This window comes from Dendrobates tinctorius, unplaced genomic scaffold (assembly GCF_039654945.1).
Source record: "Dendrobates tinctorius isolate UK_male_01 unplaced genomic scaffold, ASM3965494v1 ptg000157l, whole genome shotgun sequence".
Taxonomy (NCBI): Eukaryota; Metazoa; Chordata; class Amphibia; order Anura; family Dendrobatidae; genus Dendrobates; species Dendrobates tinctorius.
The window spans coordinates 7,817,811-7,844,577 of record NW_027361824.1 but is presented as its reverse complement, the minus strand read 5'-3'; the positions used below and the strand labels follow the sequence as shown (position 1 = coordinate 7,844,577).

At 45.0% G+C, this 26,767-nt stretch overlaps 1 protein-coding gene across 1 annotated transcript; it reads left to right on the top strand.

The window, feature by feature from the left end:
• Nucleotides 1-10,545: 10,545 nt before the first annotated feature.
• LOC141051459 (olfactory receptor 56A4-like) lies at nucleotides 10,546-11,502 on the top strand. The gene has a single exon (XM_073548385.1). It carries the CDS (start codon nucleotides 10,546-10,548, stop codon nucleotides 11,500-11,502), a length of 957 nt encoding a protein of 318 aa, XP_073404486.1.
• The last annotated feature ends 15,265 nt before the right edge of the window (nucleotides 11,503-26,767 follow it).

The following is a 26,767-nucleotide window of genomic DNA, read 5'->3' as shown; positions in this document are numbered from 1 at the left end:
CAAAAAATGACCGGACCTCATGCTGGGAAATTTAAAAATTCCCCCATCCTCTCCAGAAGGCCCGAATTAAGGGTGTGTTCTCAGAAATTGCGAAAGAGACGAGCTGTGCAAATGCATACATCTCAGTGGGTTTGTCACTCCCAGTGGTACCCAAGGGTCATTGCTTCTGGGGCACTGTGCACCTGAAGCTTTTAAGCTAATCTGACCTAATATCTTCAAACCTGGAGTGTCAGGGTCACCACCGGATGACTATATAAGCCACCCGGCGTACTGCCCAAAGCACCGTACCCAGTGTGCATAATGATCCAATCTACTAGGGAGGTCCATGCAATTGCCACCTTTTTGAACAATGCTACACTTGATCTTAGCCAAAAAGAATTGCTGAGAACCTTCCATCTTTTACCAGTCTTTACCATCCAGGTCCATCTAACACTTCCACCATCACCCAGAAAAAGGATATTCATACCATGGCCAACATGGACAGAGAAATGTATGTGTGGGGAAGGTGACTTGATGGACAGACGTGACTGGTAGAAGGAGGGGACGGTTTGTGCACAAGAGACGGAGATTGACAGGATAGAAGGATGACAGCTAGGAAAGGTAGATAGGAAAGTGCAGTACCAAGAAATGACCACAAGATGGCAGGGGGAGTAGCTTAGGACTTAACAGCAGCTTACGGCTTGAGAAACGCTTAGTCATGGGGGGCGGGGAGATAGGAACCCAGGAGGGGAATTCCCGGTGAGAGAGGGGATAAATAGAACAGGGTAGGGTTCCAGGCAGGCTAGTCCCGGGAGGAGCTCGGTAGAAGGCGGTGAAGAGAGAAAAGCTCGACCAGGGGACTGATAGCAAAGAGACAGTCAGGGGGGTGGCCCTGAACCGATGGACCGCAGGACAGACGAGGCCCTGGGGGTACCGATTGGACGACGACTTCGGGCAGGTGAAGCGCTGGTGGTAGATTGGTCTAGGACAGCCCCAGCGAAAGATCCGCGAGGGACGTTACTTCGACTGGAGCAAAGGTGCAGGTACCCGGGCCTGGAGACAGAGAACTGTAAAGAGGCTGCGGTGCGTGGTTGTGGTCATCGGGAGGACGACGAATAAATCTGGAACTGTCTCTGCCTCATCCTTGCATCGCCTGGTGTCTGTGTCATCCGGACAGGGTAAGCAGTGGTCCACCCCCCAATCCGGTCCCCCATCACATTTGCAACAAATAATATTTTATTTTGAACTTTCCAATCCAGCAGTGTGTGTGTTTCAGTGACTGAAACATGAGTGAGCGGTTAGTCAGAGGCAGGAGTGGACGCAGAGTAGGGAGAGAGGCAGGAGAGCTGTAGGTGCACGGTCCACCCACGGCACTTGCAACTCATTAGCATACAAATTATACTTTAGATTTTTCCAAAACAGCAAATTTAATTTTCTGCAAGAAAGGTGAGGATTTGAGCAGCATTAAACACCTTTTCATACATTACATCAGTTTGGTGTAGAAAATCCTGATATATCGTTCTCCTTAAATTATGAATCATCTTTATTCACAAAGCTATTATCCGTATTCCACAGATCAGAGGATTTAGAATGATGGTGCTTGACAATACCCAAATGCAATTACAGTATGTGTCACTGTAGACAGGGAATCAACCTTCAAACTATACCCGAAATTGACCAATAAAGTAGTCACCCTGAAAGTAGATGTTATTTACTTGTCTGGGCTCCAGTGCCGGAATTTACTTCCTTCTCCTAGGTCCAGCTTCCTCTGTACTAGTCCGTGCTGGGTTTTTATGTTAACTCAGCAAGAACCTCTGATATCATTTAAGGCAGGCTCAGAAGGCTGTGTGCTGTCTGAGTATTCAGGTAGAAGGTCACTCTGCAATCACGTGCTTTATTGGAGTAAAGTCACACTTCCCACTTTGCTCTGCTCTAGCAAGGTGTTTGATTGTTTCACCAGCTAATATTACGAGGCTCAGTCATGCTATTCCCGATTCTGTCCACACCTTCAGTTCTGCTGTTAAGGTGACCACACCCTCAACTCTGATACCTGATAACTAACTATTCTCTGCTATCCTGGTGATGTCAAAGCCTCAACTCTGCTGTGTCTGGTTACCTGATTACTTACTTGCGTCAGCTATTCTTGGTGCTGTTCACACTCACAATTCTGCTATTCCTATGTGCAACCACACTCCTGCCACAAGGTACTAGATTGCCTACAAATCTCTGCTAGTCCTGTGCGGTTCACACATTTGGCCTTTCTGCATTCAGGGCATCTAACTTTGCGTTCCACCTGCCATCCTGCAAATCCAGCTATACTGGCCCTAGCTGTTCCACATGCCTGCTAGCAATGCCATCTGTGCTGCATTATCACCTCCAGTCCATAGTGTTCAACCTGATCTTCAGTTTAGAGAATCCACCTCATTAGATGAGCTCATAACAGAGAATGTGATTATGGGCATCACCAATGTATGGACGGCTTTCTGAGAGGCTTCCAAAGAGATCTTCAGGCAGACATGAAATGATCTTATAAAACAGAAAGCAAAAAACACAAATATCCTGAACTAAAAGTAAAAAATATACTGCAAATAATGCATAAAGGTAATAATAATAATAAGGGTATTTAGTAAACATAATTTTGATCAAGTGATAAGGTTTTAAATACTAGAGTAGGGACTGTCCCACAAGGGTTGCCGTGACGTGGCGGGATGGCTTGTACATTATTTTGATCAAAATTATGTTTACTAAATACCCTTATTATTATTATTACCTTTATGCATTATTTGCAGTATATTTTTTACTTTTAGTTCAGGATATTTGTGTTTTTTGCTTTCTGTTTTCTCTGGTTAATGGTCATGTGTTAATATGCACTTACATTGTGCATACACATTAGCTTACTTGTCTCAGTTCAGATTTGTTTTTTATTTTTTTTATTTTTTTATGAAATGATCTTATGTAGCAGTGGATCAAATCATTTCAACAGCAAGGCCAAAATAGTCTCATAATCAGTATTGACAGCTATACTGACTAGAGATGAGCGGATGTTTAAAAATAAATTTGAGCAAGGCTCAATACTGGAAAGAGAGGAAAGAGAAAAAGAACCCCACTGGCCAAAAGAGCTTACAGTCTACAGGAGAGAGAGAGGACCCCACTGATCAAAAGAGCTTACACTCTACAGGAGAGAGAGAGGACCCCACTGACCATAAGAGCTTACACTCTACAGGAGAGAGAGAGGACCCAACTGATCAAAAGAGCTTACACTCTACAGGAGAGAGAGAGGACCCCGCTGATCATAAGTGCTTACACTCTACAGGAGAGAGAGAGGACCCCACTGACCATAAGAGCTTATTCTCTACAGGAGAGAGAGGACCCCACTGATCAAAAGAGCTTACACTGTACAGGAGAGAGAGGACCCCACTGACCATAAGAGCTTACACTCATCAGGAGAGAGAGAGAGAGAAGACCCTGCTCACCATAAGAGCTTACACTCTACAGGAGAGAGGGAGGACCCCACTGATCAAAAGAGCTTATTCTCTACAGGAGAGAGAGAGAGGACCCCACTGACCATAAGCGCTTACACTCTACAGGAGAGAGAGGACCCCGCTGATCATAAGCGCTTACACTCTACAGGAGAGAGAGAGGACCCCACTGATCAAAAGAGCTTACACTCTACAGGAGAGAGAGAGGACCCCGCTGATCATAAGCGCTTACACTCTACAGGAGAGAGAGAGGACCCCACTGACCATAAGAGCTTATTCTCTACAGGAGAGAGAGGACCTCACTGATCAAAATAGCTTACACTCTACAGGAGAGAGAGGACCCCACTGACCATAAGAGCTTACACTCTACAGGAGAGAGAGGACCCCACTTACCATAAGAGCTTACACTCTACAGGAGAGATAGAAGACCCTGGTCACCATAAGAGCTTACACTCTACAGGAGAGCGACAGGACCTCACTGACCATAAGAGCTTACACTCTACAAGAGAGAGCAGATGGAGAGACTGAGGGAATGGGGTCGATAGTGCATGTGGTCGGACGAGAGGAAGAGAGGAGTCCGGAGCCTTCTTCTGTGATGGGATCAAATGTGGAAAGTGAGCCAGGAGAGATGCAGGAAGGGCTGGGAGTCACAGTACTTGGTGGTTGGGAGCAGATTTCCTGAAGGATATTATCTATTTTTTCTGTAAAGTGGGAGGCCAGGTCTTCAGCACAAATGTCTGTGATAGGGGCTTGTGCTTTTGGCCTGAGGAGGGAGTGAAAAGTGTCAAAAAGTTTCTTGGGGTTGTTGGCTAGTGAGGAAATTAGGGTGGTGAAGTAGGTCTGTTTGACGAGGTGAAGGGCAGCGTTATAGGTTCTTAACATAAATTTGAAGTGGATGAAGTCTTCTGGTGTGCGGGTTTTTCTCCATAGGCATTCAGCGCTCCTAGAGCATCGCTGGAGAAGTTGAGTTTGCGATGTGAGCCAGGTCTGTTTTACTCTGTACTTGGAGGTTCTGAGGGTGAGGGGAGCTACTTGGTCAAGGGTGCTTCTAAGAGTGTCGTTGTAGTGATGAACAGCCAGATCAGGACAGGAAAAAGAGTAGATTGGGGACAGAGATGAGTGTAGGGAGTCTGAAAGTGTCTGAGGGTTAATGGCTTGTAGATTTCTGAATGTGTGGTAGGTAGGAGTGAGCTGGGGTGGGTGAGGATTTGTGAGCGTGAAGGAGAGAATGTTGTGGTCAGAGAGTGGAAGCGGTGAGTTATCTAGGTGGGAGATTGAACAGAGCTGGCCAAAGACCAGATCAAGGGTGTTACCGTCTTTCTGTGTTTCAGAGGTTTAAAGCTGTGAGAGGCCTAGAGAGGTGGTTAGTGACAGAAGCTGGGATGCAGATGTGGAAGTAGGGCTGTTAATGGTTAATGTTAATGTTAATGTTGAAGTATCCCAGGATAAGAGATGGTAGTTCTGAGGACATGAAGTGCGGCAGCCAGGCTGAAAAGTGGTCAAGGAAGGGGGTGGGTGAGCCTGGGGGCTGGTAAATGACCGCTACTCTGAGGGAGAGGGGACGGAAGAGCCTGATGGTGTGGACCTCAAAAGAAGAGAATGAGAGTGATGGAACTGGGGGATGACCTGGAAAGTGGATTGTTGGGACAGGAGTATGCCGACTCCACTACCAAGTCTGTTTGTGGGTCTCCGGGAATGGGAGAATTGTAAGCCACCATAGGAAATGGCAGCAGGAGAGACAGTGTCAGAATCCTGAATCCAGGTTTCAGTGAGGGCCAACAGATTAAGAGAGATGTTCAGAAAGTAGTTGTGCGCGAAAGGAAGCTTGTTACAAACAGACCGTGGATTCCAGAAGGCAAAATTAAAAGATGGAGAAGAGGGAGTTCAAGTAATATTAATAAGATTATTATGGTTTTGATATGACGTAGGGTAGGGGTTGAGGTTGGGGGATGGTGGACCAGGGTTGGGGAGATGTCACCTGAAAGCAGTAGGAGTAGGAAGATAAAAAAGCAAATAGTTGTTGGAATTGTAAGTAGTTTTTTTCTGCGATGCGTTTGGGCAAGATGGGCTGAGGTTTCTCAGGAAGGTGAGGAGTGCATGGGAGCTGTACATGGGAGAGGGAAGTATAGAGCGGCTGATGTGTATGAGTCTTGATTGAGGGGAGTGATGGGGTGGTGAATGTGTATGGCGAGGGAGCACAGGAGGATAGAAATAAAGCAAATGGTTAAAGGGGAGAGCAAAGTGTGGGTTACCTGACTCCTGCCCTGATTAACTGCCATGGATAACTGCCGTTCACTTGATGCTTAGCTTCTGTGATGCTTTGCTTATGGGATGCTTGCGTGCTGTACCCGACACTGCGTGCTTCCCCTTAGGAACTACTACATATATAGGCCACACTACAGGGTCAGGAGAGAGGGATTGTAGGAGCTGGTTGGGGATAATTTGGCAGCTGAAGCCAGCACACAAGGGGGTGGTTAGATGATCAAAGGAATCAGACCAGGCTGCATCTATATGCTATAGCACCTTCCACCTGATAAGATCTCGAGAGGCCCCAGTCACGGATGTAAAGCAGTATTAAATACAGTGCAGCAAATGAATTATACCAAAGCTTTAGCAGGCACATAAAAATCTGTAGCAAAATGGTAAAGCAGCAGAAGACAGACAGCAAGCAGAAGTATGACGTTGTACCATTTGGATATATTGCAGCAGAAAAGACAGCCAGCAGAGGTGGGGAGTTGTACCATTCAGGTTGCTTGCTAACAGTGAATGGAGTGAATAGAGTGAATACATGCAGGGTGGATCAGATCAGAAGTTGAATGATTTGATTACCTGTGTGAAGAGGGAAGATGAATGTTAATTCCTTGCCATGGATAACTGCCGATTACTTGATGCTTAGCTTCTGTGATGCTTTGCTTATGGGATGCTTGCGTGCTGTACCCCACACTGAAAAATCAGCTCCAAGGTCAAGCACTAACTCTCATGACCAGCACGGACTTCACTTGTCATCTGACCCAAAATGACAGCATTTATGTAAGTTTAACTGGAAATTGTCTTGGAAATTGCCAGCGTTATGGTTTTAACCAGATTTACTCAGCATTGATTCTTGTTACCCGGTAATAGAGCAATGCAAAGCGATTTTGGAACGATAATGAACAAGTGACAGAACAGTCACTTCATTATTATTTTTGATGATAAGAATGGCCAGACCTGGTATATTCTATAAACATTGGAAACAGATTCCAGGATAGAGTCACTATTAGAATATAATACAATGTTTACTGGTATATACTTACTGTACATATTGGGAAAAAATGAAGGTTAGGCTGACTCATAGCCATATACCCAACTTACTAATGAGATGTCTTCAGTAATGAGCTTTCTAATGACCATAACACATCATGTTAACTCTGAGGAAGACATTTATGCCACCTTTGCAGAACTGTGCTCCTTAGAGTTTTGTTACAGGTTTTCATGTATAGAAATTCCCCAAAGGGAAAAAATTTCAATCCTATAAAACTGCAGACAGACGCTGCGATCGATGCGGATTCATTGTGGAGGCGATGCTCTGTCTGATCAGGATCCCTGTGAGGTGACCACACGTTCTGCCACTGGAGAAACCAATCACAGCTACAAACATTTCCAGAAGGTTCGGCGGGTGGGCTGACTGGTATGTTATGCTATGTTTTCATTAATATCATTAGATTTAGCAAAATGTTTACACTTTTGTTATACTGGTTTATTTGTAGCTAAAATATTTACTCTCAATATAATATTAGCGATCAATACTATCCTATAATGTCCACATAACAATGTCTTATAATTCACAATCCATACTGTCTGCCAGTTACTACATACCTGTCTGCAATCTCCCTACAACTCTCACCATACTCTAAATGCACATGCTATATTGTATGAAGAACACCCCTCTCTTGCTTTTCTGTCCGACTCCTCTGACCCCTTCCGTCACTCTGACTCCTCTGACCCCTTCCGTCACACTGACTCCTCTGACCCCTTCTGTTCCTCTGACTCCTCTGACCCCTTCCATCCCTATGACTCCTCTGACTCCTTCTGTCCCTCTGACTTCTCTGACCCCTTCTGTCCCTCTGACCCCTTCTGTCCCTCTGACTCCTCTGACCCCTCTGACCCCTTCTGTCCCTCTGACTCCTCTGACCCCTTCCTTCCCTATGACTCCTCTAACCCCTTCTGTCCCTTTGACTGACTCCTCTGACCCCTTCTGTTCCTCTGACTCCTCTGACCCCTTCTGTCCCTCTGACTCCTCTGACCCCTTCTGTCCCTCTGACCCCTTCTGTTCCTCTGACTCCTCTGACCCCTTCTGTCCCTCTGACTCCTCTGACCCCTTCCTTCCCTATGACTCCTCTGACCCCTTCTGTCCCTTTGACTGACTCCTCTGACCCCTTCTGTTTCTCTGACTCCTCTGACCCCTTCTGTCCCTCTGACTCCTCTGACTCCTTCTGTCCCTCTGACCCCTTCTGTTCCTCTGACTCCTCTGACCCCTTCTGTCCCTATTACTCCTTTTATCCCTTTGACTCCTCTGACTCCTTCTGTTCCTCTGACTCCTCTGGTCCCTTCTGTTCCTCTGACTCCTCTGACCCCTTCCATCCCTATGACTCCTCTGACTCCTTCTGTCCCTCTGACTTCTCTGACCCCTTCTGTCCCTCTGACTCCTCTGACCCCTCTGACCCCTTCTGTCCCTCTGACTCCTCTGACCCCTTCCTTCCCTGACTCCTCTAACCCCTTCTGTCCCTTTGACTGACTCCTCTGACCCCTTCTGTTCCTCTGACTCCTCTGACCCCTTCTGTCCCTCTGACTCCTCTGACCCCTTCTGTCCCTCTGACCCCTTCTGTTCCTCTGACTCCTCTGACCCCTTCTGTCCCTCTGACTCCTCTGACCCCTTCCTTCCCTATGACTCCTCTGACCCCTTCTGTCCCTTTGACTGACTCTTCTGACCCCTTCTGTTTCTCTGACTCCTCTGACCCCTTCTGTCCCTCTGACTCCTCTGACTCCTTCTGTCCCTCTGACCCCTTCTGTTCCTCTGACTCCTCTGACCCCTTCTGTCCCTATTACTCCTTTTATCCCTTTGACTCCTCTGACTCCTTCTGTTCCTCTGACTCCTCTGGTCCCTTCTGTTCCTCTGACTCCTCTGACCCCTTCTGCCGCTCTGTCCCCTTCTGTCCCTCTGATCCACTCTGTTCCTCTGACTCCTTCTGTTCCTCTGACTCCTCTGACCCCTTCTGTTTCTCTGATCCCTTCTGTCCCTCTGACTCCTCTGACCCCCTCTGTCCCTCTAACTCCTCTGACCCCCATTGTTCCTCTGATCCCTTCTGTCCCACTGACTCCTCTGACCCCTCCTGTCCCTCTGAAGTCTTTTTTGCTAGCTCTACATTATTATCTTTTCACCTTGCAACTTGTACTTCAAGGTCCTGTCCTCATTTTGCTTCTTCACAGCCCCATTTGGTAAATTATGAGCAAAATAACCAACTCTGCTGATAACAATTCAATGGCATTTTCTCATAGCATCAGCTTTGTGCTATTACAATACAACATACAACGCACAATATATGGTGTTTATTACTAACAGGTTTTCTCTGAATATTTTCTCCTTTTCAGTCTATACTAAATACAACAATTAAGATAACTGTATAACAACTGCTGTACCGGTGCCAACTTCTGTGCCATACACTGCACTGCCTCCACCTGTGCCAGTCACTGCACTGACTCTATCTTGTGCTGACCACTGCACTGCATCCACCCTGTGCTAGTTACTGCACCTAGTTCACTGCTTCTACCCTGCGCTGATCACAGCACTGCCTCTGTCCTGCGCTAATCACGGCACTGCCTCTGTCCTTCGCTAATCACGGCACTGCCTCTGTCCTGCGCTAATCACGGCACTACCTCTGTCCTGCACTAATCATGGCACTGCCTCTGACCTGTGCTAATCACGGCACTGCCTCTGTCCTGCGCTAATCACGGCACTACCTCTGTCCTGCACTAATCATGGCACTGCCTCTGTCCTGCGCTAATCACGGCACTGCCTCTGTCCTGCACTAATCATGGCACTGCCTCTGACCTGTGCTAATCACGGCACTGCCTCTGTCCTGCGCTAATCACGGCACTACCTCTGTCCTGCACTAATCACGGCACTGCCTCTGTCCTGCACTAATCATGGCACTGCCTCTGACCTGTGCTAATCACGGCACTGCCTCTGTCCTGCGCTAATCACGGCACTGCCTCTGACCTGTGCTAATCACGGCACTGCCTCTGTCCTGTGCTGATAACCCTTGGTTATTAGATACCCTGGAATGTCTCATTTTATTTAGATGTGTCCCATCTGAGATGACAAGTGCTGCTGAATACATTAATGCTATAAAAATAATAATCTTTGTACTGTACAATCTTCTTTATTTTATAATAATTTTTGTTTTATATAGCGCTAACATATTCCGCAGCGCTTTACAGTTTGCACACATTATCATCACTGTCCCTGATGGGGCTCACAATCTAAATTCCCTATCAGTATGTCTTTGGAATGTGGGAGGAAACTCACACAAACACGGGGAGAACATACAAACTCCTTGCAGATGTTGTCCTTGGTGGGATTTGAACCCAGGACTCCAGCGCTGCAAGGCTGCAGTGCTAACCACTGAGCCACCATGCTGGCCTTTGAAAGATTTGTAAGAATGCTGAAAGTTCTGCCTGCAATTATGTCTAAAAATTCATGAAAATGTTTAAAGAAAGTCAGTGATAAAAATTTACCTTTTAAGGTTCTTTTTTGTCTCTTTTAACACTTTAGGTCGCATGTTTTACTGGTTTTGCCCATAAATCCATAGGGATTTGTGAAGATAATGAACTTAGCTACATATGTTATATCCATCAGATACCGCTTTACCTCACACTAGACTATTACATCGCCTATAACTGTTCAGAATCTCTGCTCCCACTGAAAAACCATGACTTATATAAGAAAATAATTAATGTATCTTGTATAATTAAAGAATCATTCTTTTCTTTTCATTTATAAATATCTTACAGACTTTTGATCATATATAACGTTTTAAGAGTTAAGGAGATGGAGAACATGTCCAGGGTAAACACAAATCTTGTTCTTCTTGGAATTGTGGAGATGGAAAACCTCAGGTATCTATATGCCACATTGGCAATTGCAATCTATATTTCAAACATGACGCTCTCTTCGATAATTGTATATACTGTGTGGTTAGAAGAGACCCTCCATGAACCCATGTACATCTTCATAGCCAACTTGGTCGTCAATGTCATGTTTGGGAATTCGGTCATTCTACCCAAGGTGGTGATTGACCTTCTCTTTGGGTTGAACACCATATCGATACCAGCGTGTCTTATCCAATCCTTCTGCAATCAAAGCTATGGTTCTCTTGAGTTGTTCACCTTTACAGTCATGGCCTACGACCGATATTTAGCTGTTGGACACCCCTTGAGATACCCAACTCTGATGTCTAATGGAAGAGCTTACTGGATACTATTTGCTGTATTAGTCTTCGTCTCCTTAAGTATTGGCATAACTGTGTTTTTAGCCTCCAGGTTATTCATTTGTGGAGTGTATATTAATAATCTCTACTGCGAGACGATGTCTCTTCTAAATCTGGCTTGTGATGACACATCCATCAACAACGTCTTTGGCACCACCTGGACGGTGACGGTGGTGGTAGGCTGTATACTCGTAGTGATCTACTGCTACATAAGGACAATTCTCATCTGCCTGGAGATCTCTGGGAAGGCTTATCAGAAGGCCATGAACACCCTGGTCACCCACATAGTCACATTCTCTACTTTCATGGCCACCAGTCTTTTTGTTATATTCCGATACAGATTGGGCAGTGGTTCCCTCTCGACTGTTGCCCATGTTGTCATCTCCATAACAGGTCTAATTGTTTCTCTAGCCTTAAACCCTCTAACATATGGGATTCGGACTGAGGCTCTTAGAAATAAAATTATTGTTAATTTACAAAAAATTAATTTATGCCAGAGAGTGGCGATAATGAAGTAACTTTAGGAGATCTACCAGCTGAAAAATTATCGTGGTTCATTTTTGCTGTACTAACTGTTATCTTATTAAAATCAAACACCCTTTAATGTAGGATTGGTAGATCTGATCAATTGATCACACTCCCGGAACTGTAATTCCATGATTGTGCAATTGACTCCTTATTTTATCTGCAGGTTCTCCAGTATATTTGATGGCACCAATAGAGAAGTCTACTGGGCTGTTCTTGCCATTTGATTACTGCAACACAAGAAACTACGGCATACTGCTTTTACGTAACAAAAACCCCACAAAACTTGTCTGGCTTGTGCTGGAAAAGCATTGGGGGCAGCAGCGTACCATCATTAGTAGCAGACCACGCAGCTGCTATGGGGCCCGGACAGGTGAGGGGGCCCGGATGGGTGAGGGGGCCTGCGACGGCCGCTGCGGTTTGGCAGCTGTGCTGACACAGTACTATCTCCTTTAATTAAATGTAAGCGCCGGCCACCGGCCGCTGTATACCCCCTGGCCCCTTGAAGCTCCCCTTCCTTGTTTCCCGGTCAGCAGTTGGCTGAAGTCTCTGGCGGGATTTGCATAAGAACACCATGCCTCCTGGCAGCCGGAGAGCAGCACACCTGCATTGCAGGAAGCAGGAAGCAGAAAGCAGAAAACATTCATGAGCCTCTCTCACTCAGGGAGAGGGACACACACACAAGACGGTGAGCCCGGCTGGGGTTGGATTTTTTTTTGTTAAATGTGTCCCCTCACTGTGCTGGCAGCCTGGCACTTTACATTTACAATGGCTGTGGCTGCACTTTGCATCTTAGGGAGGGGGGCCCGGCTGCACGCACTGTGGAGGGTGGAGTGGGCCTGTTGATTTTTTTTTTTTGGGGGGGGCATTCAGACTTTTGCTATGGGGCCCAATGATTTCTATGTACGCCCCTGATTGGGGGCTCAAGGATCTGGACCTTTCAGGATAGATTTCTTTACAGAAGAAAGAGGCTTTGTTCTTAATTCAGTTTTAGTGTGTCTTTGGTGGGAGATTTACTGCTTGAGATAAGTGAAAATTTTGGCGCAATTTGCACCCAAAAAACGTCATATATCGTGTGAAACAGACTTATCACTTATGTCAGAGACCTTTTGTGTCTTCTCCTACACCGGAGTGTGGTCGTCACAAAAGAGAATGGTCGTGTTGGAATTGGGGCATGGTCCCAAAATGTGTCACCGAAGAGATGGTATAAAAATGATAGTCATGTGCTCAGGATTCTGAATCGGTAATTATACGCGGAACCAACAAATAGAATAATTGAATAGTTTGTACCTCGTCTATGCTTGGGATTACAATACCCGATGGAAAATACTGACCATAAGGACTGATGTTGGATTCATGTGTTTCATATCTTTGTGTAAAAATGTTTGCAAATGGAAATCAGTCCCATCTATTGGAATCAAAGGCGTAGTCACATCTCCAAGATCCTATCCCAATATGTAATAATAATATTAAGAAATACCTCCAAATAGGAATGTAGTATACTTCTGATAAGCTATGACTCTTACCCCATGTGCAGGGCATTGCAGTTGCTTAGGTATCCATGGTGACAACCACTAACAACTAACTAACTCCCACTGAGCAGTCATAACCATGGATACCTAGGCTACTCTAATGCCCTGCACATGGGGTAAGCGACATAGCTTATCAGAAGAACTATGCTACATTTCCAATTGAAGATATTTGCTGATATTACTATTATTACACCTACTACATATTGAGATAGGATCTTTGAGATGGGAATACTCATTTAAGCCAACCTGCCAGAATAAAAATTCAGATTTTTTGGGTAAATTAGATTCTTCAATGTGAATCAAATGAACCGTTTATAAAATCTCCGTTGTCTCTAGACCTAAATGCACAAATAATGAATGTTGCAGAGAAGATATGAAAACAATATAATTTCATAGTCACTCACCCAGTCGCTCACTTGTTTCCCTGCGGGTCCTTGCGTGTCTTCCTAGGTCACACACTCCAATCCAGCCTTGGTCTCCTTTTCACTCTTTGGCTCGGATTCAACTTGCTTTCTGACGTCACGGTGGGCGACATATGCCATGATGACAAAATTAGGGATGAGAAGACCCAAAGATGTTCAAGTTCGTCAGGTTCGGCCAAATTTGCTAAAAAGTTTGTTTTGAGTAAAAGAGCTTGACGCGAACTTGAACCAAAACACAATAGAAGTCAATGAGGACCAGAAGTTCGGTGCTTTAAAATGACTGTAAAATGGTCATAGTCAGGGCTAGGGGGCTGCTAATGGGAGCTAAATATGGGGGTAAGGGATACATTTTGGGACAAATCCAAAAAGCTTGTGAAGTGAATTGGATTAAAAAATCTTTTGACGATGAGGTCTTGTACCTCAATGGTCGCGGACACACGGATGGCACAGTGAGACTGTGAATAGTCAATAAATCAGTCAATTTGGATGAAAGTTTTAGAATTTCTGGCTATAGATTACCATAAAATTAGTAAGCCTGACAGAGGTGACGCATAGGCGCTCACGCCCTCGGTCCTCTCTTCATTGATCCTGCGCATTGCTTTGGGTGCGTTGGTTGATGAGTCCAGGCTGCCGTGATGTTTTCTCGAGGCCTCATCTCACCCATTTCCATTTTCAGAGTGCTCGGCAGCTGCTTAGAAGAGCCCATGGCTGCTGGTTTTTGGAGGAGGCTGGGTCTTTATAAGGCTACTTTTACACTTACTGCTTTTTATGCGGCCCGTTACTGCGGCCCGTGTCGCCGCATTTTTTTACGGTCTAGTGCAATAACGGACCGCAAAATAGCTTGTGAATCGCTGTTTTTCATTTTTCCAATACTATGGAAATAGTATTGGAAAAAAAACGGCGTTCCGGAAAACTGGAAGTCACGGTTCCGTTTGTTTTTACGGCCCCATTGATTTTCAATGGGGGCCGTGTCCGTACACCGTGAAAAAGATCGAGCAAGCTCGATCTTTAATCACGGCCGCAAATAGGGCCCTCACGGCCGTATGGCACACGGTGCACCGTGGGATTATTGCGGGCAGATTTTGCCGCCCCATAGAAATCTATTGTGGCCGCAAAATTGGCCCGCAAAAACACGGTAAATGTAAAAGCAGCCTTAAGCTGGGAAATTTGTATCACCTAGCCTTTCCTAACGATGATAGTGAAGAAGCCATAAGTTCCCTAGCAGGCTGATTAAGGTCTGAAACCTTGGTCGCACAAATCTCCAAGGGTGCCCAAATCTTTGCATCGGCCCATTGTCATTATTAAAAATGTAAAAAAAGACTATACTTTTTGGGTGGCTAAAATACAAAGGAAATATGTCATCTTAGACCTTAGGCCTTTAAGCGATAATTTCATCCTCAACTTACTTAACTGTTCACAATAACAGTAATTTTGACCAGAGGTGCCCAAACTTTTACTTTTTACATGCCACTGTATTTTGCTAGACATACTACTTGTAAAAAATCTCTGTAGAGTAGAATTATTTTTTAGACACACTACTCGCAAAAAAGCACTGGATGGTCCACCGAACCACAGAGCGAAGTACGAGGAGGAGAAGGCAACATGAACAGAAAACCACCCAGCAATCCTCGGTGGTGGTAGGACATGTGCCAAAATGCTTTCTGCCTCAGGCCCAGTGGGCAGTTGGGGAGATAGAATGTCCCTGCCTGTGTTTACTGGTCAACATATCGGTGGTTTTGTGGTCCTTGCCACTGATGTTGTTGAGCGGTGCACACCTTATTTTGTCTGCAACATGTTCGTGCAGGGCAGGGATGGTCCGCCTGGAAAAGTAGTGGTGGTGAGAACCACATACTGTGTGCCAGCCACTGCCAGATGTTTTTTTTTTAAACTGTCCATCTCCACCAGCTGGAATGGCAGCATTTCAAAGGCCAAGAATTTTGAAATGTTGTCATTCAACTCCAAGGCATGTAAGTAGGTAGGTGGGTACATTCTGTTCCTCTCCAGTCACCATGCGATGGTGTGGACCTGCTCAGTGACACAGCTGGTGGTGGTGCTGTCATATCCTCTCTTTACAGGGAGCCAGGTGGCTCTGCTGCTCATGATCACGAGGAAAGACAGAGGCTGAAGCAGAAGAGGGAGCAGGAGTAGCCTCAGATCTTTCCTGGTTTTTCCGGTGTGTACTCCACTGCAGCTTGTGCTTTGCTTGTGCTGAGCAGATGGTGCTCAGGTTAAGAACATGTATACCTCACTTCAAACTCTAATTGAACAGCTTGCAAACCACCCGTCATTTGTCGACAACATATTGCCTGAAGACATGCCACTCCAAAGAAATTCTTTGAGCTAGCTTTGGTGTGCTCAGTTCATTGGTCAGGGGGCAGTAGCAGCCGACGTACTGGTTAGGGGCTGGCCACTCCCTGCCTTTTGCTGTGCAGCTAGGGCAGCATGACCACCACCTTTTCCTCCGAACTGCCCACATCACTGGTCTTGACTCCATGTGGGGTCTAGGACTTCATCATTCCACGCATTATCTTCCACCATCTCCTCAGCCCAGCCCTCCTTGCCGTTCTTGCAGAAGTCACTGCTGCATGACTTGGGGTTCAGACTGCTTGGCTGACTCAGAATTTTTTTTGCCACACTACTCGTATAGACACAACGGTACAGTAAAATTATTTGTTTTCCCTATGCATGGCAAACAGACAGATGCAGAATAGATTTATTTTTATGCACACTGCTTGTACAGACATGGCTTCAGAATACAGTGGCTTTTTGACACAGTACTCCCACAGGCGGCACTGGAGAGAACACACAGCGGCTTTTTGAACAGTACTCCTACTAGTGGGATTGCACAGTACTCCTATTAATGGGGTTGCAGATTACACACAGTGGCTTTTGCACAGTACTCCTAGTGGGGCTGCAGAGAACACACAGTGGCTTTTTGCACAGTACTCCCACTAGTGGGGGTGCAGAGAACATACAGCAGCTTTTTGCACAGTATTCCTACTAGTGGGGTTACAGAGAACACAGTGGCTTTTTGCACAATACTCCTACTAGTGGAGTTGCAGAGTACACACAGTGGCTTTTTGCACAGTACTCCTACTAGTGGGGTTGCAGATTACACACAGCAGCTTTTTGCACAGTACTCCTACTAGTGGGGTTGCAGTTTACACACAGCGGCTTTATGCACAGTACTCCTACTGGTGGCATTGCAGATTACATACAGCAGCTTTTTGCACAGTACTCCTACTAATGGGGCTGCAGATTACACATGGCAGCTTTTTGCACATTACTCCTAGTGGGGCTGCAGAGAACACACAGCAGCTTTTTTGCACAGTACTCCTACTAGTGGGGTTGCAGAGAACATACAGCGGCTTTTTGCACAGTATTCTTACTAGTGGGGTTGCAGATAACACACAGCGGCTTTTTGCACAGTACTTCTACTTGTGACGTTGCAGAGAACACAGAGCGGCTTTTTGCACAATAATCCTACTATTGGGGTTGCAGAGAACACACAGTGACTTTTTGCACAGTACTCCTACAGATATGGGTGCAGAGTAAAGATGAGAAAACCATGGATGTTTGGATAAACTGGGTCCATCAAACATACAGTAAAAAGTTTGATTTGTGTCTGAACTTCATCTCAAGCTTGACCTCGGACCCGATCCCAATAGAAGTCAATGGGGACCTGAACTTCGGTGCTTTAAAGACTGTAAAATGGTCATAGTTAGGACTAGTGGGCTAAAAAAGGAAGCTAAATGTGGCTAAGCACAGGAAAATTGCCCTAAAAAATGTGAATAGGGGCATCGGGCACAGTACCCCTACAATAACGGCTTACAAATTTCAAGCACAGAGCATGGGGCAGAGTACCCCCTCAGAAGCAGCTCACAAATTTCACCCACATCTCCAAAATGTCTGCTCCAGTATCGTATGTTTCAAATGCTGCTGATGAAAAGCTTGTAGTATAATCTTGGATCGAGCTGGCGATCTGCAGCAAGGCTTGCTACCGGCAGTCCAGTTAAAAATTTCCCCCACAGAAGCGAACAAATTTCACAACCAGACAACGGCCCACATTACCCCCACTGGAAGGGTTTCAGAGTACACACAGTGGCTTTTGGCAAACTGCTCCCACAGATACTGTTTCAAGAATACACACAGCGCCTTTTGCCATAGTACTATCATAAATATGATTGACTAAGCAGGAATTCTTTTTTTACACACATCAATCCCACCAACTCAGTGGAAGATTCTAAATAGTTTTGGGTAACAAGTCATTATAAAGCACAAGTTTTATTGAAACAATTAACAATTATATAAAAAACAAGTAAAAATGGAGAGGTCATACTGAAAAAAGATCATAGGGTAAATACAGTTGTACTCAAAAGTTTACATACTCTGGCAGAATTTTTGCTTTCTTGGCATTTTTTCAAAGAATATGAATGATAACACTAGAACTTTTTCTCCACTCATGGTTAGTGGTTGGGTGAAACCATTTATTGTCAAACTACTTTGTATTCTCTTTTTAAATCATAATGACAACCCAAAACATCCAAATGACTCTGATCAAAAGTTCACATACCCTGGTGATTTTGGCCTGATAACATGCACACAAGTTGACACAAATGGTTTGAATGGCAACTAAAGGTAACATCCTCACCTGTGACCTGTTTGCTTGTAATCAGTGTGTGTACATAAAAGCTGAGTGAGTTTCTGGGATCCAGACAGACTCTTGCATCTTTCATCCAGCCACTGACATTTCTGAATTGTGAGTCATGGGGAAAGCAAAAGACTTGTCAATGGATCTACGGGAAAAGTTAATTGAACTGTATAAGACAGGAAAGGGATGCAAAAAGATATCTAAAGAATTGATAATGCCAGTCACCAGCATTGAAACCGTGATTAACAAATGGAAAATCAGGGGCTCTGTAAAAACGAGACTAGGGTCAGGTAGAACACTAAAAATGTCATCCACAACTGCCAGGAAAACTGTTCGGGATGCAAAGAAAAACCCACAAATAACATCAGCTGAAATACTGGACTATCTGAAAACTAGCAGTGTGGCTAATTCAAGATACACAATAAGGTGGCACTTGAAGCAAAATGGTCTGCATGGTCGAGTCACCAGAAGAAAGCCATTAGGCTGGGTTCACACGTAGCGGAACTCTCACGGAAATTACCACGAGAATTCCGGAAATCCATTCCGCGGGAAAATCGCATTTTAAATTCCCGCGATTTTCCCGCAGAAAAACTAGCATTTTATAAGCGTAATTAGCTTGCAGAATTGCTAGCATTTTCCAAGCGATCTGGAGCATCGCTTGGAGAACTGACTGACAGGTTGGTCACACTCGTGAAACAGTGTTTGACGAGTGTGACCAACTTTTTACTATTGAGGCTGCCTATGCAGTGTGAAAAATAATAATAAAAGAAAAATATTGTTATTCTCACCTTCCGACGTCCCGCGCAGGGACCGGGAGCGTGGAGAGAGGCGGGAAGGCTGCGCGGGACATCGGAAGGTGAGAATAACAATATTTTTTATTTTAAATTCTATTTTTTACAGGGATATGGTACCCAAAGCCCGGAGGACAGTCTCCTCTCCTCCGGACCGTGGGTACCATCCGCAAATGTTCTGCTTACTTTTCGCATGGTGTGCACAGCCACATGCGGAAAGTAAGCAGAACAATGCATTCCTATGGGTGCGGGATCGCCGCGATTCCGCGAAATTAATGAGCATGCTGCGTTTTTTACCGCAAAGCGATTCCGCCAAGGTAAAAACCGCAGCATTGCGGAATCCCATAGGAATGCATATTTTTCGCGTTTTCGCGGCAAATTTGCGCGGTTAAAACCGCCGCAGAAATGTGAAAAAACGCCACGTGTTATGAACTCATTTTCGGCTCCACCAGTTGAGAGTTCCCCCTCCCGTTCTCCCTCTAGTGGTGACAGGAGGTAGTGAGGTTGGTTTAAGTGGTAGTGATCTGCCACCTGATGAGGAAGATAATGATTGGATCTCTGGAGTATCAGACTGGATATAAGACAGCCGACGCCCTATGCTAGTGCTGGTGATTCAGTCTGCTTCTCAGGTCCTGGACTTCAGCTCGTTTCCAGTCTTCTCAAGTTAAGTTTGTTTTTTGCTATTGTTCACACTTGCGATTGTTGGTCAGTTCAGTTTCTTGTGTGGTCAGCTTGCCCCTGCTGGGGCTATCCTGAATTTCCACTCCTATGTATCAGTATTTGCCAAGCTGCTTTTTGTCCCTTATTGGATTGGCCTCTTTTTGCTCTGTCTCAGAATATTTCAGAGTGCTGATATAGGTGTAGAAGTCTAGTGACTTCAGGGTTAATTTTGATAATTTTCAGAAGTGTTGGACAATATTTTTGTAGTTTTTTTTTGGCAGATTGCAGACAGTGTCTTTCCTTTCCTGTCCTGTTTAGTTAGCCGGGCCCCATCGTTTGCTCAGCCTATTTTCCTGCCTTTGCTTGTATTTTCATCTTGTTTCACCGTCAATACATGTGGGGGGCTGTCTTTCCTTTGGGGTCTGCTCTGGGGCAGTTAGTTTTCCTCTTTTCCTGCTTTAGGCTTATGTAGCTCTCTGGTTGTGGCGAGGCGTCTAGGACCAACGTAGGAACGCTCCACGACTGCTGCTAGTTGTGCGGTTAAGTTCAGGGATCTGCAATCTGCATAGTTACCAACTTCTCTGGTTTTCTGAGACTTAGCTTGTTGTTTATTTTTGCCTCCTCGGTGACTCATTCATAACAGCCACGTGTGAACTCAGCCTTACTGCGCAAATGCCACAAAGTATCTCACCTACAATACGCAAAACAGCACAGAGACAAACCTCAAAATTTCTGGAACAAGGTAATTTGGAGTGATGAGACCAAAATTGAACTTTACCATAAATGTTACATTTGGGGAGAGGTCAACAAGGCATATGATGAAAGAAAAAACATTCCTACTGTGAAGCATGGAGGTGGATAGCTGATGTTTTGGGCATGTGTGAGCTACAGAGACACAGGAAACTTGGTCAAAGTTGAAGGAAAGATGAATCCAGCATGTTATCAGCAAATACTGGAGGCAAGTTTGCAATCATCAGTCCGGAAGCTGTGCATGGCACGTACTTGGACGTTCCTACATGACAACGATCCAAAGCACAAGGCAAAGTTGATCGGTCATTGGCTACAACTGAACAAAGTGAAGGTTCTGGAGTGACCATCTCAGTCTCTGTTAGGGCTGGCGGAACACACCAAATAATAAAGATGGTAATAAGGTGCGATCGCAGCCCGGGGTCCACCGTGCAGAGATAGTAAACTGCTGCTCGGTATTGGCGGACTCTATATAGCGTTATAAGTGAGAAACACACGTGAGTTAACGTCACCCGATGTGTACAGAGGCGACCTCTGCTACTTCACAGAGCCGCACTAACGCGGAACATAAATGCTGGAGCCTGTTAAAGCTCACAGAGCTTGGCAAGGTTTGCGCTCGGTATATGGTCACAGAACTCTGCCCCAAGAACACGGGGTCAGAGTCCCTCTAGACCTACTAAGCGTGCGGCGTCGCACCTGCAGACGCCACTAATTGATGCTGGCTACTGTGGAGTGCTGACCAAGTGCACCGTGGCGTACAGACAAGCCACCACTTGGCGTTGATGTCAGTCTCAAGGCTACACAACACATGCGTACCAAGGGTAGGGGTTTCTTAATGAGTCATTCACCAGAGACATTCATATGTGCATACAACACTCACTCCACATGGTCTATAATCATTTTCTATATTAGCGCATGGCTAGGCAGCCATGCAAACCTTTTATAGTTGCAGCCTTCCGTGACCGTACCGGTGGTCGAATCTGAGCAGCAATAGGACCTGAGCATGTGACCTCCGACCTCCAATGAGAGGTCATCCCACCTGCATGCTCAGTAGGAGAAAAGCAGGACTTAGTTCCAGGAGCGTCTGCTTGCCGCTGACCAATGCATGATGCTATAGCTGAGCTTTGAGCGGCAGTAGCAACCAGACACATAGCATTAGCCTGGGCAAGATGCTGGGCTTGACGTCTCTGCTGAGCAGGAACCTCAGCGGCCGCAGAAGAATGGGAGACCGCAGCGGACATGGTTCGAGATACCCCCTGTGCAGCGGCGGGAACTCGATACCTAACATTGCCCCCTATCCTTGGGCCTCGCTTAGCTCAAAAGATGCAATGAGCTGAGGAGCATGAATGTGCTCGACAGATTCCCAGGTCCTGTCCTCTGGACCATGACCCTTCCAGTCCACCAGATAATACCTTTACCTCGTACCACCTTGCACCCAACAATAGCGTTCACCTCATAGTTGTCCGAAGATGAGCCCGATGTCCAGACAGATGACTCTGAAAAACGGGACATGTGAATGGGTTTCAGGAGGGAAACGTGAAAGGTGTTGGTGATACCAAGGCGTGGAGGAAGAGCCAGGTGGTATACCACAGGGTTAACCTGCTCCAGGACCTTGAAGGGACCTATAAAGCGAGGTGCAAACTTAGCGGACTCAACTCGCAGCCTGATATTTTGGGCAGAGAGCCACTCTAAGTCACCAGGAGCAAAGGTCAGAGTGGGGCATCGGTGTGCATCAGCGGAGACCCTCATTCTCTCCTTGGAGGCCCGGATGGCATTCTTTGTGCGGTCCCAAATGTCACGTGCCTTCACCGCCCAGTCTGCCACCCTAGAATCTATAGACGACACGGGCAGGGACACGTGGATGCTGGCCGTAATTAAGGAGGAATGGGCTCTGCCCAGTGGAGTCGTCTACGGTGTTGTTCAATGCAAATTCCGCCACACACGTTCCGATAGTACACTTTCTGCAGGCAGTCCAGCACCTCCAAGCTTAGGCCATGTGTCAAATATGGAGTCCCAAAACGTAAATAAGGCAGGCAGACCCATCTGTTAGTATGTGGAGATGTGTAGACAGGTTGCTTTCCACCATGTTGTGGTAACGCTGCATGCTGCTAATATGAACCATGGTGGTGCCGAATTTTGTGGCGTGCTCAAAGTTTTACCACATTTCAGCCATGCTAACCCTGCCTTCAGAGGTGCATGACTTTGACTGCTTAGATGATTTGCTAGGGAGTGAGGTGAAAGACAGATGACCATGGTGGAAGATAATGTAAATTGGAGCCACTCTCCAATCTAACCATCTAAACTAACACCTTGTCAACATCTTGTAGCCTCACTATTCTTGCAGCACCAGAGGAAGGTGTTGTATTTTGGCACGTAGCAGGTACAGAACAACCACGTCCTCTCCCTGCATCAGCTACACCACGTCCATGTCCTTTATTTGATGCTTTCCTCATTTTTTGAAGTTGAAGTTCTAAATACTACTCACAAAGAGATGGAGGAAGAGTGGATTTATTTATTTACAACAGTACTAGTAAAAAAAAGTGGTCCTGAAAAATTTTTTCAGAAAAAATTATTTTGCCTAGAAATGGCAACTAGACCGCTGATGCCAATTATTTATTTCCGAGACTAATAAAAACACACACTAGTCCAGAGGAATAATTTTTGGGGCCTAGAAATGTCAACAAGATAGTAAATTAACAGTACTCCCACAGGCAGGGGGTGCAGAGTTCACAGTGGCTTAAAGGACTGTACTTCCACAGAGATGGGTGCACAGTACACAGCTGCTTAAAGGACTGTATTCCGTATGCAAGGGTGAAGAGTACAGACAGCAGCTTAAAGGACAGTACTCCCACAGATATGGGTGCAGAGTACTAAAACAGATGTGGGTTGCTGAGTACACACAACTGCTTAAAGTACAGTACTCACACAGGTTGGGGGTGCAGAGTATACACAGTGGCTTAAAGGACAGTACTCCCACAAATATGGGTGCAGAGTTCACACAGAGGCATTTAGCATTGTACTAGCAAAGTACTACCACAGATATGGGTTTTAAATGAAGGGGCAACATCACTGTTTTGTGGTGGGTGAGATCCAAGACGAAAGGGAGCAGGATAAACCCTTGTTGAGGAATGTACAGTCCTGGGAGAGGCTCCTCAATGTGGCCTGAGATGGGGCTACTACCAGCCTCGAGAGATTCAACTGTCCTTGGAGTTTCCCAACTTCTATGTGGGAGCAGGCGATGGTGCAGGTAATACAGGGGGCTGTCACCCATTTCTACATGTCAGGGGCTCTGGCACTACCCGAAGCCGGGTCAATTACAGCCTAGGCACCTGGGAATCAGGCTCCAGGAAGCAGGTGGAGGCAGTCCCCCCAGCCTGCCGAGGAAGGAGAAGAAGTGGACACCTGAAGAGGATTACTGTATTACTCTCATTATTTCTTCCTGGCTTTGCACTTTGTGCAAAGCCTTCACGAGTGCAGAAGTACAGCAATTACACTTTAAAAATATTTGAATGAGGCCCATCAGTTGCTTCCTTTATGGTGTCTATAGATGAAGTTTTTCTTGGCTATCCACTTTGTGCAAAGCCTTTATGAGTGTATTTGTTTATCAACTAAACTTTCAAAATGTTTTGTATTCAATTAGTTATCCATACTTTTTAACGCTGTTCTTATTACATTACGGTGGTACATAAGTCTACAAAAAGGAATTTAAAAATTTATCTGGATTCAATTAGTCATCCATAGAGCATTAAGTGTTTTCTGTGACATTTTGGTGGTATATAACATTCAAAAAAGAGTTTAAAAATTTGTATTCAATTAGTCATTCATACAGTATTAGGTGCTTTCTGTTAAATTTTGGTGGTATATAAGGCTCCAAAAAAGTGTTGAAAAGTTTTTCTGGTTTGAATCAGTCATCCATAGAGTATTAAGTGATCTCTGTTACATTTCTGTTAAATTTTGATGGTAAATAAGACTCAAAAAAGTGTTGAAAAGTTTGTCTGCATTCAATTAGTAACCCACAGAGTATTAGATGCTTTTTGTGACATTTTGGTGGTATATAACATTCCAAAAAAGCGTTGAAAAATTTGTCTGCATTCAGTTAGTAACCCATAGAGAATTAGATTCTTTTTGTGATATTTTAGTGGTATATAACACTCCAAAAAAGCATTGAAAAAATTGTCTGGATTGAATTATTCATCCATACAGTAGATATAGTATATCTTGACTTCAGCAAAGCATTTGACAAAGTATCTCATACAATCCTTATTGAAAAAATGACTAAGTATGGAATGGACAAGGCAACTGTAAGGTGGATTCATAACTGGCTTAGTGATCGGACCCAAAGAGTGGTCATAAATGGCTGCACATCCAGTTGGAAGAATGTCTCAAGTGTGGTACCACAGGGCTCTGTCCTGGGCCCTGGGTCCTGGGCCCTGTATTGTTCAACATCTTTATCAACGATTTAGATGAAGGAATTGAGGGTAAACTGATTAAATTTGCTGATGACACAAAGCTAGGAGGGATAGCTAATACTAGAGAAGAGAGAGAGAGGATTCAAAAAGATATAAATAAACTGGAGAAGTGGGCAGCAACTAACAGAATGGTTTTTAACAGGGAAAAATGCAAAGTACTACATCTGGGCAATAAAAATGAAAAAAGCATATACAGAATGGGAGGAATAGGGCTAAGCAACAGCACATGTGAAAAAGACTTGGGTATAGTAATATATCACAGACTGAATATGAGTCAACAGTGTGATACAGCAGCAAAAAAGGCAAATGCAATTCTAGGATGTATTAACAGAAGCATACAGTCTAGATCACGTGAAGTCATTATTGCCCTCTACTCCTCTTTGGTCAGACCTCATCTGGAATATTGTGTCCAGTTTTGGGCACCACATTTTAAAAAAGACATCAACAAACTGGAGCAAGTTCAGAAAAGAGCAGCCAGAATGGTGACCGGTCTGCAAACCCTGTCTTATGAGGAAAGGTTGCAGGATTTGGGATTGTTTAGTTTGCAAAAGAGAAGACTGAGAGAAGACTTAATAGCTGTCTACAAATATCTAAAGGGCTGTCACATTGTAGAAGGATCAACTTTATTCTCATTTGCACAAGGAAAGACTAGAAGCAATGGGATGAAACTGAATGGGAAGAGACACAGATTAGATATTAGAAAAAACTTTTTGACAGTTAGAGTGATCAATGAGTGGAACAAGCTGCCACGAGAAGTGGTGAGTTCTCCTTCAATAGAAGTCTTCAAACAGAGGCTGGACAGACATCTGACTGGGATGATTTAGCGAATCCTGCTTTGAGCAGGGGGTTGGACCAGATGGCCCAGGAGGTCCCTTCCAACTCTACGATTCTATGATTCAAACGCATAAAAGAAACGCTTACAAACGCAGCGTTTTTTTGTAACATAATCGTGCGCGGTAAGCCAAAAAAAGTAGCGATTATATGCGTTTGTAAGCGTTTTGCATGCGTTTGCGTGATTATTGCACATAATGTCACAAACCCAGGATTAAAAATCATTGACCAATTAGTGACTCACACTCCACCAATTGGACAGCAGTGGGCGTGTGTTATTGGAAATCCTTATCTAGACCCAGTTTACAGCTATTCTTCACAGTTGCTTGCTGTTTTGATTGAAGACATGGATCTGCGCTGTAAGAGCTTTCACTTCAACTTGGATCTGGACATCAGGATGGCACAAGATTACGCAGTTGCTTGCCACCATGAACAAAGAGAGAGAGAGAGACAGCGAAGACTGAAGCGGCGGCGTTTTTGGATTCATCCTATTGTTGAACTCTGGGAGAGCCATGGAGCGTACCACACCCTCTACAGCGAGCTTCAGGCAAACCCGGATAAATTTACAGATTACACACGGATGACCCAACAAAGCTTCATGTATTTACTTGGTCGTGGTACAAGATGTCATCCGTAGAAAGGACACACAGCTCCGTCGTGCGATACCTCCCAAGGAACGGCTCCTGATCACATTACGTTACGCAATATAGCAAAACCACTGACTGCATAATATTATTTATTCTTTGATGTACTATTATATTCTGGCAGAATTCTTGATCTGCCATGTACTTAACAAATGTATGCTGCATTGTTTTGAGGCCATTTTTTAAAGAAAAGGATGCATATTTACTGATTGGTGTGCCCTTTTTTTGGGGTTTTTGATTTGTTAAAAATCCTTATACACAAATATAAATTCTTGTTGTTTCTTTGTGTCCCAGATTCCTGCCTACTGGAGAGACCCTCTCTACTCTGCACTTCCAGTTCCGTCTTGGAATATCCACCTTGTCTGGAATAGTTGCGGACACCTGCCGGGCTTTGTGGGACGTTCTCTGTCCAGAATTTATGCCCCTGCCCACCGTGGAAAAGTGGCTTGAAAACGCAGAAAGATTCTGGACAGTCTGCAATTTCCCTAATTGTTTGGGAGCGGTGGATGGG

Excerpts from the sequence above, each read along its gene's own strand:
- LOC141051459 (XM_073548385.1), top strand. The coding sequence starts at position 10,546 with ATGGAGAACATGTCCAGGGTAAACACAAATCTTGTTCTTCTTGGAATT.